Source organism: Aquarana catesbeiana, linkage group LG03 (assembly GCF_042186555.1).
Source record: "Aquarana catesbeiana isolate 2022-GZ linkage group LG03, ASM4218655v1, whole genome shotgun sequence".
In the NCBI taxonomy this organism is placed as follows: domain Eukaryota; kingdom Metazoa; phylum Chordata; class Amphibia; order Anura; family Ranidae; genus Aquarana; species Aquarana catesbeiana.
Genome location: NC_133326.1, coordinates 348,087,747 through 348,105,876, shown reverse-complemented (window position 1 = coordinate 348,105,876; position 18,130 = coordinate 348,087,747). Strand labels below are relative to the sequence as shown.

Here is an 18,130-nt window from a genome sequence, read left to right as displayed (position 1 = left end):
AGCTCTTCTGCAATTTTATTAGTAGTAGAGCAGTGAATAATGGAGGTTGCAGTAACCTACAGCCAGGGCTTTTATTTTAACAAAAATCATCAGTTTTTTTGATTTTTCTCAAATTTATTTTCATAAAATGTTTTTGGAGTAAAAAATCTATATAAAGATAGTTTTCTATTTAAGATACATTAATAATTTAGTTTATTCAGCATGAAATGGAGCTTAGTTACCTAAGTCTGAGTATGAGTCTGTATATTCTGCAATATTTACATTTCTGGTAAACTCATTCAATGAATCCAAGCTCTGCAAGCTGAGATAACATGCACTGCATTGATGCATTCACACAATTGCACAGTAACCATAAGATAAAACAAAGTTCAGGAATATTTCATTATCCCATTGTTTTGCAAATCTATGTACACTACAAACTGTATGATTGAATTGGTTCTGATATCGCTGTTTTACTAACCCGACAGCTTATTATTCTAAATAGGAAACCTTCATTTTGTTTGCAAATATTAAGATTCTAACTGCCAGCAAGAATGAGTCGTTACATTTATTAAGCACCTGTCATTTCAGATCCATCATGGAAGCACCTGTTAGCGGGCATCCACTCACCTGCTGCCGTCACGTGGCTCCCCTTTAGCGTCACTGCCGCATCATCAGCCGTCCCATTAAGTGAATGGGACTGTTGGTGAGTCAACAGGTCAGAGATTATAGTTGCTCTTTGATTTTAAATCATAATTTTTAAATTGATTTAAATCAAGCTTTTTAACTAGTGATTTAAATTGACTTGATTTAAATCAAATCCACCCTGCCTACAGCAACCTGAATGTTGCAGTTCATCTTAGGCCTTGTTGAAACGGGCAGCACTAAAAACAGGCAGTTGAGCTGCAGTTTTACTGCCCATCTAAAAGAGAACATGCAGTCACTTAGGGCTGTACATATGCCATGACTGCAATCCTCTGCTGTGAAAATTACACCTCGTCACATTCCATGGACAGTATTATAGTAAATGGGGCCATGCTGCAGCCGCATGTAATGCACGTGGTTGCGCCACGGTGGTGCAGGCTTTTCAGGGTTAAAACATGCAGTGAGGCGGCAACAAATCAAATCCCAGCTGCCTGTCAGCCTCTGAAAAGCGATACACAGTGGATCACTCTCCAGACTGACAGCAAAAGCTGACCTTAGTGTAAATATATCACCTTGCTGAATAATTCAGGTGTACATTACTATAGTCACATAATTATGCTGTATGTTACTGAGAATTTTTCACACTACAGAGTAAGGATTCCAGCTCTGCAAATCATTTCAGAGATGGGTGGATGTGGGTAGTCCGGTACAGAAGTGTGTTTACATTAGCTTGTCACATTTAAACACATCTTCTTTCCACTTTCTTTTGAGCAGCATCAAGAAAACCCTGGAAAATAAAGCCTTTTTATGGTATTGTACAAGGTTATGTCAATTTTAGTTTTTTCACCCCGTTTATGAAATAAAGCAACAGTAGAGAGGAAAATAGAAATATACAGAAGAGGTGCATTTGATAAACCTAAAAAGGTTTCACAAGGGTCCAAAGCATTTAATTTTCCATGACACAAATAATTATAAAGTAAAATAAAGAAAGGAGGTAGTGTAAGTTAATATAAGTGAACACTTCTGGAAGACCACTAAGGGTTAACAGTGATGCCAGAGATGCATGCTTGTATGCACACTGTTTACACAGCTCTCTACTGTCAGTCAGAGTTAAAATCCTGTTTTTCTTGCCATAGCCAATGATACACCAATACATTCATGGGCAGTTGGGAAAAAATAGCATGCACAAGACATAAGAATCTATAGAGATGCAAGTCAGACAGAGGGCAGCTAAATTCTGTGAGCTGAAGTAGAATCGGCTTACTTGTACCATGTTCATTCTTTGTCGCCTTCTCTTAAGCCTGGTACACACTAAAGTTTTGTTTGTTCAACCCAGTGGGCTAAAGAAAAAAAAAACTGACAGATCACCGCACTAACACACACAATGTTAGTGCAGTGATCTCCCTCGCTGTGACAGGGGAAGCCCCCCAACCTACCAGAACACACTGATCAGATGCTGGTTTTCCAGCATGTCCTTTTGACAAAAGTCAGTAGTTAGATCTGCTCCTGTCGGACAGGCTGCTGTACACACTGACAGAATGTTGGCAAGTTTCTGTTGAACAGGCCTATACCTGTGTACCCAGCTTTACAGTTCACTTTTCCCAAACTGCGTTATGTCCCATCAGCTCCAAACAGGGAAAATATTTCAAATGCTAATATCAAATTAAACTTATTAAAGTGGTTGTAAACCTTAGACAACTGAACTAATATATAGTCTTTACATGCCTCTCTCCAAAGCACGAAGTATCAGATCTCTCTATTGTCTAGTGCCTCTGTTCTCAGCATGAATCACTTCTGACAAGTTTTACAGGCACCAAGAGAAAAATGGTGACAGGGGAGGGATCTCTGTTCCTGTGGGCTGTGTGAAGGGGGGGGGGGGGGTTGTCCCTTTCCTCCAGTCAGCTCTCATTCCTTTTATACAGTGTGTAACTGGAGTCCTTTTCATCTCTAAGTTTCACTAGGATGTACAGAACAAATGGCTGCAAAAAAACAGGTACAACTTTTGTAGAAGAATTTGTTTCACCCCCATCACCTGAGGCCAGTCGCTTAACTGGGTAGATGTATGAGTTTAGAAACACTGAAATATTTAAAGGCTTCCCCTTATGGTAAATCTTGACATATTAGTTGGCATATCTGTCTACTTACCCAAAGTTGGTTTTCATAATAAAATGCCCCGAGCAGCTGGACAATGTTAGGGTGGTTACAGGTGGCCAAAATGTCTATTTCAACCATGTAGTCTTCCAGCTCCTCCTCATTCTTTGTGTCTATAACTTTGGCAGCTGCAAAGACACCAGTCTCCTTGTTCTTGGCCTGGCAATGAAATAAAGCAGCAAATTTACATTTCGTTATATATATATATATATATATATATATATATATTTATTTATTTATTCAAGACATAAAACACCTTTTTCTGTTTCTAATTCATTAAATGTGCTAAAGTTTGCGACCAGAAAGATGTGTTTAAAGCAGCAAGAATAATAAAATGGTTGATCATCTTTACCAATATTAAGAGTATGTTGAAGTATTAGAACATTGAATCTACTGCACATCACTAATGAAGATCCTTTAACAAGAAAGCCTACAGATTCAATTATTACGAACGACGCACTAAAACATACAGCAAATACAGTAGCTATATAAATCTAGACTTACTGCAAGACCAGTCCAAAGTTGTTCAACACAAATGGCCCTTCTCTACACCATGCGAGACAAACCAGCTTGAAAAAATACATACAGGTTGGATAAATTCCAAGAAAGTGGAACAAGACAATAATTGTAATTCTTGCTTTAAAATTGACCATTACCACACAAAGATTTTTTACTTCACCAATCACTGCTGATTCAATATCAACACCATATTGTATGTTATTTACCACCATGAACCTCACCATATGTCCCTACTATAGCCATATAATCAAACACTTGATCCTAGTTAAAGGAAATCTGCACAAAAAAAAAAAATAATATACAATATGTAATAAAATATACACACACACTGTAGCTCACAAAAGTGAGTACACCCCTCACATTTTTGTAAATATTCTGTTATATCTTTTCATGTGACAACACTGAAGAAATGACACTTTGCTACAATGTAAAGTAGTGAGTGTACAGCTTGTATAACAACAGTATAAATTTGCTGTCCCCTCAAAATAACTCAACACACAGCCATTAATGTCTAAACCCCTGGCAACAAAAGTAAGTACAACCCTAAGTGAAAATGTCCAAATTGGGCCCAAAGTGTCAATATTTTGTGTTGCCACCATTTTCCGAAGGGATGGGATCATGCGCTGCGTCAGTATGTCACAGTACATGTTGGCATTCATGGTTCCCTCAATGAACTGTAGCTCCCCAGTGCCGGCAGCACTCATGTAGCCCCAGACCATGACTTGTCTTTGTACTCCTCACCTGGTTGCCGCCACACACGCTTGACACCATCTGAACCAAATAAGTTTATCTTGTTCTAATCAGACCACAGGATGTGGTTCCAGTAATCCATATCCTTAGTCTGCTTGTCTTCAGCAAACTGTTTGCGGGCTTTGAGCATCATCTTTAGAAGAGGCTTCCTTCTTGGATGACAGCTATGCACTGTTTGCGGGCTTTGAGCATCATCTTTAGAAGAGGCTTCCTTCTTGGATGACAGCTATGCTGACCAATTTGATGCCTTCAACCTCTGCAGCAATGCTGGCAGCAATCATACGACTATTTCCCAAAGACAACCACTGTATATGACGCTGAGCACGTGAACTTCTTTGGTCGACCATGGCGAGGCCTGTTCTGAGTGGAACCTGTCCCGTTAAACCACTATATGGTCTTGGCCACAGTGCTGCAGCTCAGTTTCAGGGTCTTGGCAGTCTTCTTATAGCCTAGGCCATCTTTATGTAGAGCAACATTTCCTTTTTTTCAGATCCTCAGAGAGTTCCAGTGACCAGTATGAGAGAGTGAGAGCGATACCACATTTAACACACCTGCTCCCCATTCACACCTGAGACCTTTTAACACTAAAGAGCCACATGACACCAGGGAAGGAAAATGGCTAATTGGGGCCAATCTGGACATTTTCACTTAGGGGTGTACTCACTTTTGTTGCCAGCGGTTTAGACATTAATGGCTGTGTGTTGAGTTATTTTGAGGGGACAAATTTACACTGTTATACAAGCTGTACACTCACTACTTTACATTGTAGCAAAGTGTAATTTCTTCAATTTTGTCACATGAAAAGATATAATAAAAGATTTTAAAAAAATGTGAGGGGTGTACTCACTTTTGTGACATACTATATACGCTCATATACATACATACATACAGTTGTGTGAAAAAGTATTTGCCCACCCTCCTGATTTCACATTTCTCACACTTAAATGATTCAGATCAAACAAATTTTAATATTACAACACAGAGATAAACCGAGTAAATCCAAGATGCAGTTTTTAAACTATTATTTCATTTATTAAGGGAAAAAAGCTGTTCAAACCTGCCTGGCCCTGTGTGAAAAAGTAATTGCCCCCTCCCATGCTGAATCATGAATGAACTGGGATTAAACCACAATTTTTTGGAAAGTTGAGTTAAAATTTCACTTACCACACCCAGGCCTGATTACTGCCAGACCCGTTGAATCAAGAAATCACAAATAGAAGCTATCTGACAAATTGAAGCACCCCAAGAGATCAAAAAAGCCACATTTTGCCACAATCTAAAAAAATTCAAGAACAGATTAGAAACAAAGTAATGTACACGTATCGGTCTAGTAAGGGTTTTGAAGCCATTTCTAAGGCTTTGGAACTCCAGTGAACCATGGGGAGAGCCATTATCCACAAATGGAGATAACTTGGAATAGTGGTGAACCTTCCCAGGAGAAGGTCCTAAGAAAGGACAGGCGCGTCGAAATCCACTGTCGCTAAGTGGATTCGGCAGGTTATAATTCAGGCTTATGGTTTAAAAGGTAAGATTCCACCTTTTCAAGTCAAAGCGCACACAACCAGAGCAGTTAGTGCTTCTTGGGCAGTGCATCACCAAGCCTCCATGGCTCAGATCTGTAAGGCCGAAACTTGGTCTTCAGTACATACATTCACGAGGTTTTATCAGGTGGATGTAAGAAGGCATGAGGATATCACCTTTGGGCGCAGTATGCTGCAGGCAGCAGTATAGGTCCTCAAGTCTGGGGGTACCCTATGAGTTGTGTCTCCCTCCCCTCAAATAGCATTGCTATGGGACGTCCCATATATTTAATAACTATTACTCTCTGTCCCGTGATGTACGATAAAGAAAATAGGATTTTTATAACAGCTTACCTGTAAAATCCTTTTCTTGGAGTACATCACGGGACACAGAGGGACCACTCTTTCTGGGGTTTAGGTATATTGCTTTGCTACAAAAACTGAGGTACTCCTGGTAGGAGGAGGGGTTATACAGGGAGTGAACTTCCTGTATTGGGTATGCCAGTGTCCATCACCTGAAGGTGCCTATATACCCATATATTTAATAACTATGGCTCTGTATCCCGTGACGTACGATACAGAAATGTAACTTTTTGGAAGGTATGCGTCCCGTTACATCTAGCATAAAACTAATACAGCATTTCATAACAAGAACATCATACCAACAGTCAGATGTGGTGGTAGCGTGATGGTCTGGGGCTGTTTTGCAACTTCAGGACCTGGACGATTTACCATAAATTGATGGAACCATGAATTCTGAGTTCTACCAGAAAATCCTAAAGGAGAATGTCCGGCAATCAGTTTGTGACCTCATGCTCAAGTGCACTTGGGTTGTGCAGCAGGACAATGATCTGAAACACAACAGCAAGTCCACCTCCAAATGGTTCAAACAAAGCAAAATTTAGGTTTTGGAGTGGCCTAGTCAAAGCCAGACTTAAATCCAATTGAGATGCTGTATTATGAGGTTACACAGGCCGTTCATACTGGAAAACCCTCAATGTGGCTAAATTAAAAAATTATGCGGCTTAAGAGTGAGAAGAGTGGGCCAAAATTACTCCACAGCAATTTGAAAGATTCATTGCCAGTTATTGGAAACACTTGATTACAGTTGTCGACGCCAAGGTTGGCACAACCAGTTATTAGGTTTAGTGGGCAATTTTTTCACATAAAACCAGACAGGTTTGGACAGCTTTTTTGCCTTAATAAATGAAATCACCATTTAAAAACTGCATTTTGTATTTACTCGGGTTATCTTTGTGACAAATATGCAAAAACATAAAAAATCAGAAAGGGGGCAAATACTTTATCACACAACTGTATAATTCATCTGTCCATGTACAGTATAGTATGCACTCAATACTTGGTCGGGGCTCCTTTTGCACGAATTACTGCATCAATGCGGCGTGGCATGGAGGCGATCAGCCTGCAACACTGCTGAGGTGTTATGGAAGGCCAGGTCTCTTTGATAGTGGCCTTCAGCTTGTCTGCATGGTTGGGTCTGGTGTCTCTAGTTTTCCTTTTGACAATACCCCACAGATTCTCTATAGGGTTTAGGTGAGGCGCGTTTGCTGGCCAATCAAGCAAAGCAATGATCATTAAACCAGGTATTGGTATTTTTGGCAGTGTGGGCAGGTGCCAAGTCCTGCTAGAAAATGAATATAGCATCTCCATAAAGTTGGCCAGCAGAGGAAAGCATGAAGTGCTCTAGAATTTTCTGGTAGAGGGCTGCGCTGTCTTTGGACTTGATACACAGTGGACCAACACCAGCAGATGACATGGCTCCCCAAATCATCACTGACTGTGGAAATTTTACACTGGACCTCATGCAACTTGGATTCTGTGCCTCTATTCTTCCTCCAGACACTGGGACCTTGATTTCCAAATGAAATGCAAAATTTTCTGCAGTCCGTAACACACACACACACACACACACACACACACACACACACACACACACACACACACTTTGCCTTGCATTTATATTTTCAAGTGAATGAGATGTTTTAACAGGTAAGAGTTCACATAGATTTTAAAAAAGTAGCTGTAAACCCCATCCATGAAATCTGACCTAGGCACATATATCTGTAGGGTTTACTTATCTCTCTCCAAAGCACTAAGTCCTGTGTCTTTCTGCTGCTACCTTCCTGTTATCAGCATGATAACTTCTGACAAGATAAAAGCAGTGGAAACACGTTGGGGAGGGAACTTAGAGATAGATTAGCAGAGAGTTTGTCTATTCACAGTACAGCTCTGCAAGTTTATTTGTTCCTCTGCCTGTGTGGCGTAGGGGTATGTGCCTTTCCTCCAAACAGCTCGCACACAGTGTAAGTCCAGACTCCCCTCCCACTGCTGAAACCGGAAGACAGATTTGTAACACGATGTGCACTTCCTAAAGAGTATAGAAAAGGGAAAGACTGCAGATATACATGTAAAACGTATGTAGGAAGATTTGTTTCATCTCTGTATCATTTGAGGCTGTTCACTTCACTGGGTATAGGAGAGGGTTTACATCTACTTTAAGTTTGAAATCTGAAATAAAGTGTTGCCTAGCTGTAAAATCAATGGTCAGAGATATTTGGAAAACTGATACTTTTATTTACAGGAAATATCTAAAGTAGATGAATTTGTTTACACAAAGTGATCCTTGCAATACAATTCACACAAGGTGCTGTAGCATTAAAAGAAGGACAGAAAAGCTTGTTTGGCTGCACTTCTTATGTGGATCACAGGAGTGCAGTTCCTCCTGCACTCCTGTGACTCGTTTACAGCCGACAGCGGCTGAGGCCCGCTGTTGGCTGACATCACTGAGCCAGTCCAGGCTCAGGCAAGATCACGACCGTGGTATTGGGACCTGCTTACATGCCCAGACTGGCACCCGGCTCAGCCTCTCAGCAAGCCGCTGAGAGCTTGAGCCAGCTGATCCCACCTCCTCCACAGCCTAGCGCTCCAGTGAGCACGGAGCTGTGAGAACTGAGCCATCTGCGTTGTTCGATCGTTTGGTTCTCAGTGTTCGAGGCACCGGGGGACAGATGCAGCATCCACATAAGTAAAAAAAAAAAAAAAAAAAAAAAAAACCACACACACACACCTAAACAGTGGCTGGTGTGTGGTGCAGTCCGGCGGGATTGCCACTGTGCCAACACACTAATCTCAGCGCTGTTCACTTTTTTTTTTTCTTCATTAACTTTTTTAAATTGTCACAGAGACATTTCATTAAGTTTAATTGCCAACAGTGCTATGCGCTCATCTCTGGCATACCACCGCAATGCAGTGGTGTGAACCGGGCACACCAGAATACAAGGCATTTAGCCTTGACAAGAGAGGAGATTGAGCTGGAATAGCTGCTGAATGCAGCCCCAGCATATCTGGTGTGAATATACCCTTATACAGATAAGTGAAGTGCTGTTGCACTGCACCACTTTGCATTTACTTGCATCAAACAAGTTATCTTTTAGATACAGAGGACCAAGTTTTGAGTTACATTGTATCTATAACACTTGGTGAGGTCTTGACCGATAGTCAATTCTAAATGCTGCTCAAACATATACATCCAGCTACATAAATCATTTCTACTGTGTATGATGGCACAGATGAGATGCATTTGGGGCCTTTTAATGACAAATCTGTTGGATTTTTAATATTTTGCACATATTGGGGAAAATTAGTGCCATGTTAGGAGTATTTTAAATTGTGCCTTAGTGGTATATGATTTAAATAAAAAAATAAAAATAAAAAAAAAGTGTGTGTGTCTATTTATCATTTTTTTTTTTTTTTTTTTTTTTTTTACAACCGATTCACTCAACATTCACCCACTACAAGCAATTTTTTTTCCAGCTGAATCCAATTAGAATCCTGGGTGAAAGTTGTGAGAATTATATGCGAAAAAATTAAAAAGTAGACACCCAAAGTAATTCCATGAAATCCGACAAAATAGAAGGACAATTCTTGTAGTTCTAAAAATATTTTCGACCCCCCCCCCCCTCAGGATTTATCTTGTTGCACAAAGCAGTAACAGTTATGAAATCAGCACTAAGCTACACAGGAGTTGAATAGCTTAGTAGAAGGTGCTTAACTCATATTAGCCATCACCTCATTTACAACAAACCAAATCAAGAGATTGCCAAGAAGACATTTATCAGCAAGAGCTGAATGATTCAAAGATCATCCTACTTGTTAAGAGCTTTTGCAGAATCTAGTAAGCAAAAATTCATAGAACTGCTACTTACTTGTCTCGAACTCGCAAAGAACATTAATCTGGCCTTTATAGCATATTTTACGCTGCCAAGTAGAAGTGGTTGTAGAGGACAGAAATTAATTTTGGCAGGCAAGGATGTATTAAGGATAAAACTTCAGATAACAATACAAATACCTCCAGTGTCTAAGTCACGCTAGAGTTATTACACTATTCAAAATTATTATTATACAGGATTTATAGAGCGCCAACAGATTATGCAGCATTTTACAATGTAGAGGTGGGACAGTACAATTACAATACAATACAGTAGGAACAGGAGGGCCCTGCTCATTAAGCTTACAATCTAAAAAGGGAGGGGGATGTGATACAAAAGTTAATAGCTGCGGGGATGATCTGATGGAGGTGACTTGGGTACAGTTCTTAGTTGGAGGTGGGGTAGGCTTCCTTGAATAAGTGAGTTTTCAGAGATCACCCAAAAAGCGGACAGGGTAGGGGCCAACTGGGCATACTGGGGCAGGGAGTTCCAGAGGATGGGAGAGGCTCTGAATTGCGGTTGTAGGATCTGCTAACTTTTGCTGGAATGCCTCCTCAAATTAAACAACTGTACAAGCTTTTCTTCATATACAGTACTTTAAGCAGGCATCTGTATGCACAGCAGACACACATGGTGTTCATTGAGTCACAGATAGTAAAAAATCAGTTTAAAATAATCCAGGAAGACTGTCCCTTTCTGACACTCTACTGTTTTGGAGTTGTCCACAAATGGCTAGAGATGTGCACAAACATCTAAACAATTGCCCAAAATACACAATCCAAGGAAAGCAAATGACACAAGGAGATCTAAGCAGATCTAATCCCGCAGCAACTTTTCATGGAAGTAAATAAATCCCAGACTGTATGTTCACACTAATGACAATATAAATAATAATAATGTACGTTGCAGGTGCTCAGATCTGACAGAAGGCACTTTTGCTTTCCTGCTACACTCAATCCTGCTGACAGAATCCTCCAACAAGAAAATTACCAGTATGTTCGAATACCAAAGCGTACAAGGAGAAGGACTAAAAGCAGAGTCTGAGCAGTTGGTTGGGGCTGATCTCCCAGATCTACTGTCTATGAACTGAACCGTTACAAGAAAACGATAGGAATACCCAGTGAAATGGGTATCCATTTTGATATCCTTTGTATATAATATAATAAAAAAAATAGACTGAATGAAAAAAAATAGTGAAAAAGATAGCTAAAAAACAAACATACATTTATAAACAAATGACCCAAAAGGGTTATAGTTTGTTTAATGAATGCTGATCCATCAAATCTTGAGAGGATTGTCCCTTTACAATTTAGTTGTATCTGCTGCCAGGAAACCAGAAGTAAATTGTATAAATGGGAACAAACGCATTGAATATACAGGAATTTTAATACTTTTTGTTATTCACAACTGACATTTATAGTGCAGCTGGAAAGCAGATTTAGTTACCCTGCCGGAGGACTCAGGATATTGAACCTCAAAGCGCATCTTTTCAGAGCAGATTTTAAAAAGCATAGCAAACGTCTGGTTAGAAAAACACATTTTGGGTAATCTTTATGTATGGGAAGTGAAAGAAATCTACAAGCTAAAACTCTCCACAGTTTATAAAGCAGAAGTTTAGCCCTGGGACAAGATATTCAGTTTGTAGAAAGTGCCCAACTTCTGCAAGCCACAATGCAATTTTTTTTCTTAATAGGTGTGGGTTTGAATACCTTCAAGAGCAAGACCAAGAGTGTCAAATGAAAGCAGAAGAGAGAACAACAACCAGTACTGACAGCAAGTGTAAAAGTCTGGGAAAAAGAAAAGGGGGAAACAGAATATACAATGAAAGACATTACACAAGCCCTGAAAAACCCATGACCTTACAAGATGAATTCCAGATATGTTTTTGTTGCATAGTTGCATTGGCCCAGCTTGGAACAATGCAAGTATGCATATTCCATACCTGGCTGATCTCTGAGGAAGAGGAGAATCACTTTAGTAGCCACCACTACTTCACTGATCCTCGCCACTTTCCAGAACCTAACCTGACCTGCTGCATAGTAACCTCAAGGGGTCCCCGCTTGGCACAAGCACCATTCAGAAAATACAAGTAGTTTTACGATTGGATGCTTGGACTAGGTGGGAACCACCTTGCCTCTCCACCTTGTTAAATCAGAGAAACGGTTGCACCCATTGAAAAAATACTAAGTGTTTTCTCAATGGTGCCCAGGCTATGTGAGTGACCCCCTGCAGACTATGCAACAGAGCAGCTGCTCTGCATGGAACCTGGAAGACTGCAAGGATCACTGAAGTAGTTATTCTTCTTTTCCACTGGGACTTGCCAGGTATGAATTATGCATGTTTGCATTTTTCCAAGCTAGGCCAAAAACACTATGAAAAAGATAAATAAAAAACACATACTAGGAATTCAGCTTTAAAGCGCTTGTAAACTCCAACAAATTCCTTCTCTTTGCTGTGTATGATGGTCTGTAATCTATACAATTGAAAGCATTTTGCTATATTGTTAAAAAAGTAACTTTCCATCCAGCTAGAAATCTTAAACTTCTAGCGCCCGCTTTCTCTGTGGACACCATGACAACTATGTTGGGTCGCTCTAGAGGAGTGTGTAAGGACTATAAAATGCATTCCTATCTCCAGAACACAGAGGGAGAAGTTTTGTAGTCAACGGAGTTAGCTGGGAACAGTGCTGATGACTGTCCACAGAGGAAGCAAGCACTAGAAGATTTCTAGGTGGATGGACAGTTGTGTTTTTTTTTTTTTTTTTTTTTTTTTTAGCAAAAAAAAACTGTCCATCCAACTAGAAATCTTAACTTCTAGTGCTTGCTTCCTCTGTGGACAGTCATCAGCACTGTTCCCAGCTAACTCCGTTGACTACCAAACACCTCCCTCTATGTTCTGGAGACCAACATTTGGAGCAAAGAGAAAGAATTTGTTGGAGTTTACAAGCGCTTTAAAGCTGAATTCCTAGGAAGTGTGTTCTGGCAGAATCAGCAAGTGAAAATAAAGAAGAAATTTGAAAAAATAAAAAAAATAAATTCAGCCACCACATCCAAGGACTGGTAACCCTACACTCAATTTTATTCTGGGGTTTAGATATGCATTAATGATCACATTAGCTGAAAGGAACCTATAGCATTTTAATTAAAGTTGAATTCCAAATAGTGCACAGGGCTTACTTTACCCCACACAGACTTCATCTGATGAACCCTGCCCACTCTCCCAAGTGTTGGAGATGTGGCATAACCCCTGGAGACTTCTCTCACATTTTCTGGCACTGCCCAAAGATACAACAATTTTGGGGAGAGGTGCTTGCTCTAACGAACAAAGTCGCATCGACTAACTTGACAGTGAGTACTCACTTCCTTACTAAGCCCAACTGCTCTGAGTTTGGTGAATTTCAAAGAAGTTTGGATGTCGAACCTGAATCCCATTGAAGTCAACGAATGATAAATTATTTATTCATTACAGGTGTTCTTACCTTCTGAATAATCAGCACTTGGTTGTTGCCAAACCTTGGTGTGCAATAGTCCTAGTCCCCCCTCTGATGTTGGAGCAGTTGGATTGACCGGACCACATTGGAGTCGGTGGTACATGCTGACAAGACCCGGATATCAACATTCTGTCCCTGCAGAGGGTTATATCTGCAAGCCCATACGACCTTGCCATAGAGGTGGTCCAACGATTGGGGTAAGCGTACATCTATTACTCCTTTTTCTGCAATCAATGTACATTCGATAAGAGTTTCTTCAGCTCATTATTTCTTATGATTCAGTGATGAGATATATCAAGTGGACTTTCTCTTTCTACAAATTTTTTTTGAACCCAGTTATGGACTGATTATAAAAGTTCTTTTGATGTGTGATTACTTATTTTCAACATATGCTAATATTGTGTTGGATCTTTTGAGTAATGATTCTATACACCTGTTGTTGTCATCATTTTTGCTGGGATTCACACATACATTGTGTCTCCTAGGCACTTTTCATTTAATTATACTATTGCTAGCGCACAAAAGTTTTATTTTGGTGGTATTTGATCACCTCTGCGCTTTTTATTTTTTGTTAAAAAAAATGTAAAAAGACTGAGTATTAGTCAATACTCAATTAATTTTTTTATATTTTGTTATAAAAAATGTAAAACAGGTAATTTTTCTCCTTCATTGATGTACGCTGATGAGGCAGCACTGATGGGCACTAATATGCGGCAGTGATGGGAACTGATGGGTGGCAGTGATGGGCACTGATCAGTTACACTGATAGGCAGCACTGCTAGGCACTACTGGTGGACATTGATAGGTGGCACTTGTGGGCACTCATAGGTGGCACTGTTAGGTGGCACAGATGAGGCAGATGTGCCTCTTCCACTTCGGGATCGATGTCCCTCGCATCTGAGCCGGTGATCGGCTTTTTTTTCCTACTCACGCTATCAGCATGAGTAGAAAAAAAAATTATTACCGATCTTTTGTTTGCATCATGTGATCAGCTGTCATTGGCCGACAGCTGATCACATGGTAAGGGGCCGGGACCGGCCCCTTACTTGGATCGGCGACCACCCGATTCTCAGTGACTCGGTGGACACAGCGTGCTCGGCGCACCCTCTTCAGGCCGCGTGCACAGGGGAGGCCATCATATGATGGCCTCCCGGGAATTCAGGTCCACGCTGTGGCCATCATTCAGCCATAGCGCAGATGTCAAGTGGTTAATGAAGCTTGGCAAATGCCCTGTGTGTGCATTGATTTTCTGTTTGTTTTAAAGGGGCCCAGTAGAACCCCAGCTCAGGGGTTAGTGGCAACATGATTTGGAATGGGATGTCTAAAAAGCTCATCCAGATATTATGGTCAGGTGTCCACAAACTAGCTAGAAATATATGTTACGTTGGCTTCTGTCAGACCGGCTGCCATACACATGGGCCGAATGTCGGACGATTTCTGCTGAACCGGCCAATGGCGTCCGACATTCAGCTCGTATGTACAGCCCTTAAGAAAGGCTGTGCTCAGGGAGTACAGATTGGGGAAACAGAAGAGGAAAGCAGGAGAGATGAGATGCAAAATAAAAGGATTTAACCTACAACCATAACATGATTTCATTTGAGGTTAGCTGTAAGCAAAAAAAAAAAAAAAACACATACGGGAAATATAAAAACACCTAACTTTAAGAGAGCAAATTTTCCAAGGATGAGGGCTGCTCTCCAGCATTTAGACTGGGAGGGAATATTTGCATTGATGAACACAGAACAGAAATGGGAATTCTTCAAAAAAGACTGGTTTGTGAACTCACTGCAAAGTATATTCCCATGGGCAATAAGTTCAAAAGGCTAAAAATAAAACCTGTGTGGGCTCACGGCCAAAGTTAATAAAAGCTATAAACAATATGAAAAGAGCTTTTAAAAAAAAATATAAAAATGAAGGAACACTATTGTTTAAATATTACAAAGAATATAACAGAATATGTAAAAAGGAAATCAAGGACGCAAAAATTCAAGACGAACGACAGATTGCAAAAGATAGTAGGACAAACCCCCAAAAACTCTTCAAATATATTAATAGTAAAAAAGGTCAGGTCTGTGCATGTCGCCCCTTTACAAAATAATCTGGGTGACTGGGGACAAAGAGAAGGCAAATTTATTAAATACATTCTTCAGTTCTGTGTATACAAAGGAGCATGGGGGAGCTCAAGTCCATAATGGAGATGGTATTGACACAGCCCCAAATAATCCACAATGGCTCAAGTGTGATATGGTCCAGAAATATTTAGACAGAATAAAGGTGGATAAAGCACCTGGACCAGATGGCATCTACCCACGGATCCTAAAAGAATTGAGCTCTGCTATTGTATCTAATTTTTAGGGACTCATTAATGACAGGAATTAGTACCACTGGATTGGCATAGGGCCAATGCGGTGCCTATATTTAAAAAGGGAACAAAGTCTTTACTATGTCACTTTAGACCTGTTAGTTTAATTTCTATAGTTGGGAAGATACTGGAGAGTTTAATAAAAGACCACATAGATGAGTTCTTGCTGGAAAAAAAATATTTTAAGCAACAGACTGCATAGATTCATGAAAGAGAAGTTGTCAAACAAATCTGATTTTTTTATGAGGAGGTAAGTAAAACCTTGGACAGAGGGGTGGCTGTGGACGTGGTATACTTGGATTTTGCAAAAGCATTCTATACAGTTCCCCACACACGGCTAATGTGTAAGGTAAAGTCTACAGGCTTGGGAGGTGTCCAAGATGGTGCAGGGAGCGGACGTGTAACTGCACAGCTCCACTGACCGGCCTATGTATCCTGCAGAATTGACATCTGGTGCCTCTCTCTTCTCCCCTAAACACCGGGAGTCCGGTGGGTATGCGTAGGGGTTGCAGTGCTGGTCCCGTTAGCGTCTTTGTGCTGTCTAAGAAGAAACAGGAAGTGAAGGAGGCCTTCTCTGCCATTACAACATGCAGCATGGTGTCTCAGATGGAGGGGGGGGGGGGGAGCTCAGCAGCTGAGAGCTCTGTGACCGTGGGCTCAGCTGCCCATCAGGCAGCTCTATATGCAGGTGATTAATGCCTGGCACGCTACTGTGACTGAAAAGATGGACCATGTCTGGAGCTAGGTTATATCCGCAGGGATATTAACACCTTCAGGGGCCACCTGCTCTACCTACTCACATTCGCATGGAAGAAAACAATCAGGCCTTCAGAAAGAAACTCAAGACCTTCCTCTTCTAAGAAGCTTGACAACACAGCATGGATCCAGCACCTTGAGGCGATTCAGTTTGCAACTGCAGCGCTATACAAATCATTCATTCATTCACCTAATGGAAGCAGAACAGCGGATCTCGAGGACGGAGGATGTGCAGAGGGATCACTCAGCGGACCTGCATACCCTACAGGTCAAGGTGAAATGCCTTGAATCCCATGCAGAAGATGCTGAGAATCGCAATCTCTGTAACAACTTGCGCATCCTGGGCTTACCTGAGGGGGTCGGAGGGTCCCAATCCTACAGCTTTCACAGAGATTCTCCCGAGACAGCTCCTGCCTAACGCTCAATTTTCCTCCCAATTTGCAGTAGAATGAGCCCATCACATCCCACCCAATAAGGGTCCCCATGGGGCTTCTCCTCGTACATTTGTTTAAGCTGCTGAACTTTGGTGATCGTGACCTGGTGCTCAGGGAAGATCGGACCTCTGGAGAAATGAGATACGAAAATGCTAAACTTATGGTGTTCCCAGATTATTCGATGGAGACTAGGGTTGTCCCGATACCACTTTTTTAGGACCGAGTACAAGTACCGATACTTTTTTCAAGTACTCGCCGATACCGATTACCAATACTTTTTTTTTTTAATGTCACGTGACAGTGTTTTTTTTAACAATGCTTTCTTTTTTTTTTTTTTTTTTTTCGGGGGGGGGGGGTGAACGGTGTCTGTGTGTTTTTTTTTTTTATTTACAATTTTTTATAATAATTTTTTTTTATTCTTTATTGCAATATGTGTTTTTTTTTTTGTTTTTTAAATGGGGGGCTTTGGTGAGATATCAGGGGTCTTAACAGACCTCTGATATCTCCCCTTGAGACAGAGAAAGAGACAGAGGATAGAGATTTCCCAGTCCCTTTATCTGCAGCCTCAGCTGCACTGAAAATGAATGGAGAGAAGACAGCGGCTCCTCTCCATTCATAAACTGACACATCGTAATCACAGAAGGTTACAATGTTTCAGTTATGTGAATGGACAGCTGACTGTTCATTCACAAAAGGAAGGAGGAGGAAGACAGCAGAACAGAGGGAACAGCGGAGAGGCACAGCAGAACGGAGGGGACAGAGAAGGAGAGGGGGACAGCGGAGATGCACAGCAGAACAGAGGGGACAGAGAAGGAGAGGGGAACGGCGGAACGGTTGAACGGAGGGGACAGCGGAGAGGCACAGCAGAATGGAGGGGACAGAGAAGGAGAGGGGGACAGCGGAACGGCTGAACGGAGGGGACAGCGGAGAGGCACAGCAGAACGGAGGGGACAGAGAAGGAGAGGGAAACGTCGGAACGGAGGGGGACAGAGGAACGGAGGGGGGATGGAGGAGGATGCAGTGACAGTCAGCGGTGATTGCGTGTGGGGGAGTTACAAGCACCGATCACCGCTGTATGTCACTAAAGCAGCTGAAAGCCGTGGGGGTAGAAGCTTGTAACTCCCCCACACGCCGATCACCGCTGACAGTCCAGGTATCGGGGGAAGCATCGGGAGCATTTGCCCGAGTACAAGTACTTGGGCAAATGCTCGGTATCGGTACCGATACTAGTATCGGTATCGGGACAACCCTAATGGAGACCCATGGTCTCAGGAAGATCTTTGATAATGTTCACT

General features: G+C 41.4%; 1 protein-coding gene across 1 annotated transcript in view; it reads right to left on the bottom strand.

Annotated features, from left to right (window-relative positions):
• Nucleotides 1-18,130, bottom strand: part of STK10 (serine/threonine kinase 10) — a 253,740-nt gene that overhangs the window by 192,737 nt on the left and 42,873 nt on the right. Inside the window, exon 2 of the mRNA XM_073620588.1 lies at nucleotides 2,770-2,934. Within this exon, the coding sequence (XP_073476689.1) occupies nucleotides 2,770-2,934 (165 nt within the window). The remainder of the gene's footprint in view (nucleotides 1-2,769; nucleotides 2,935-18,130) is intronic.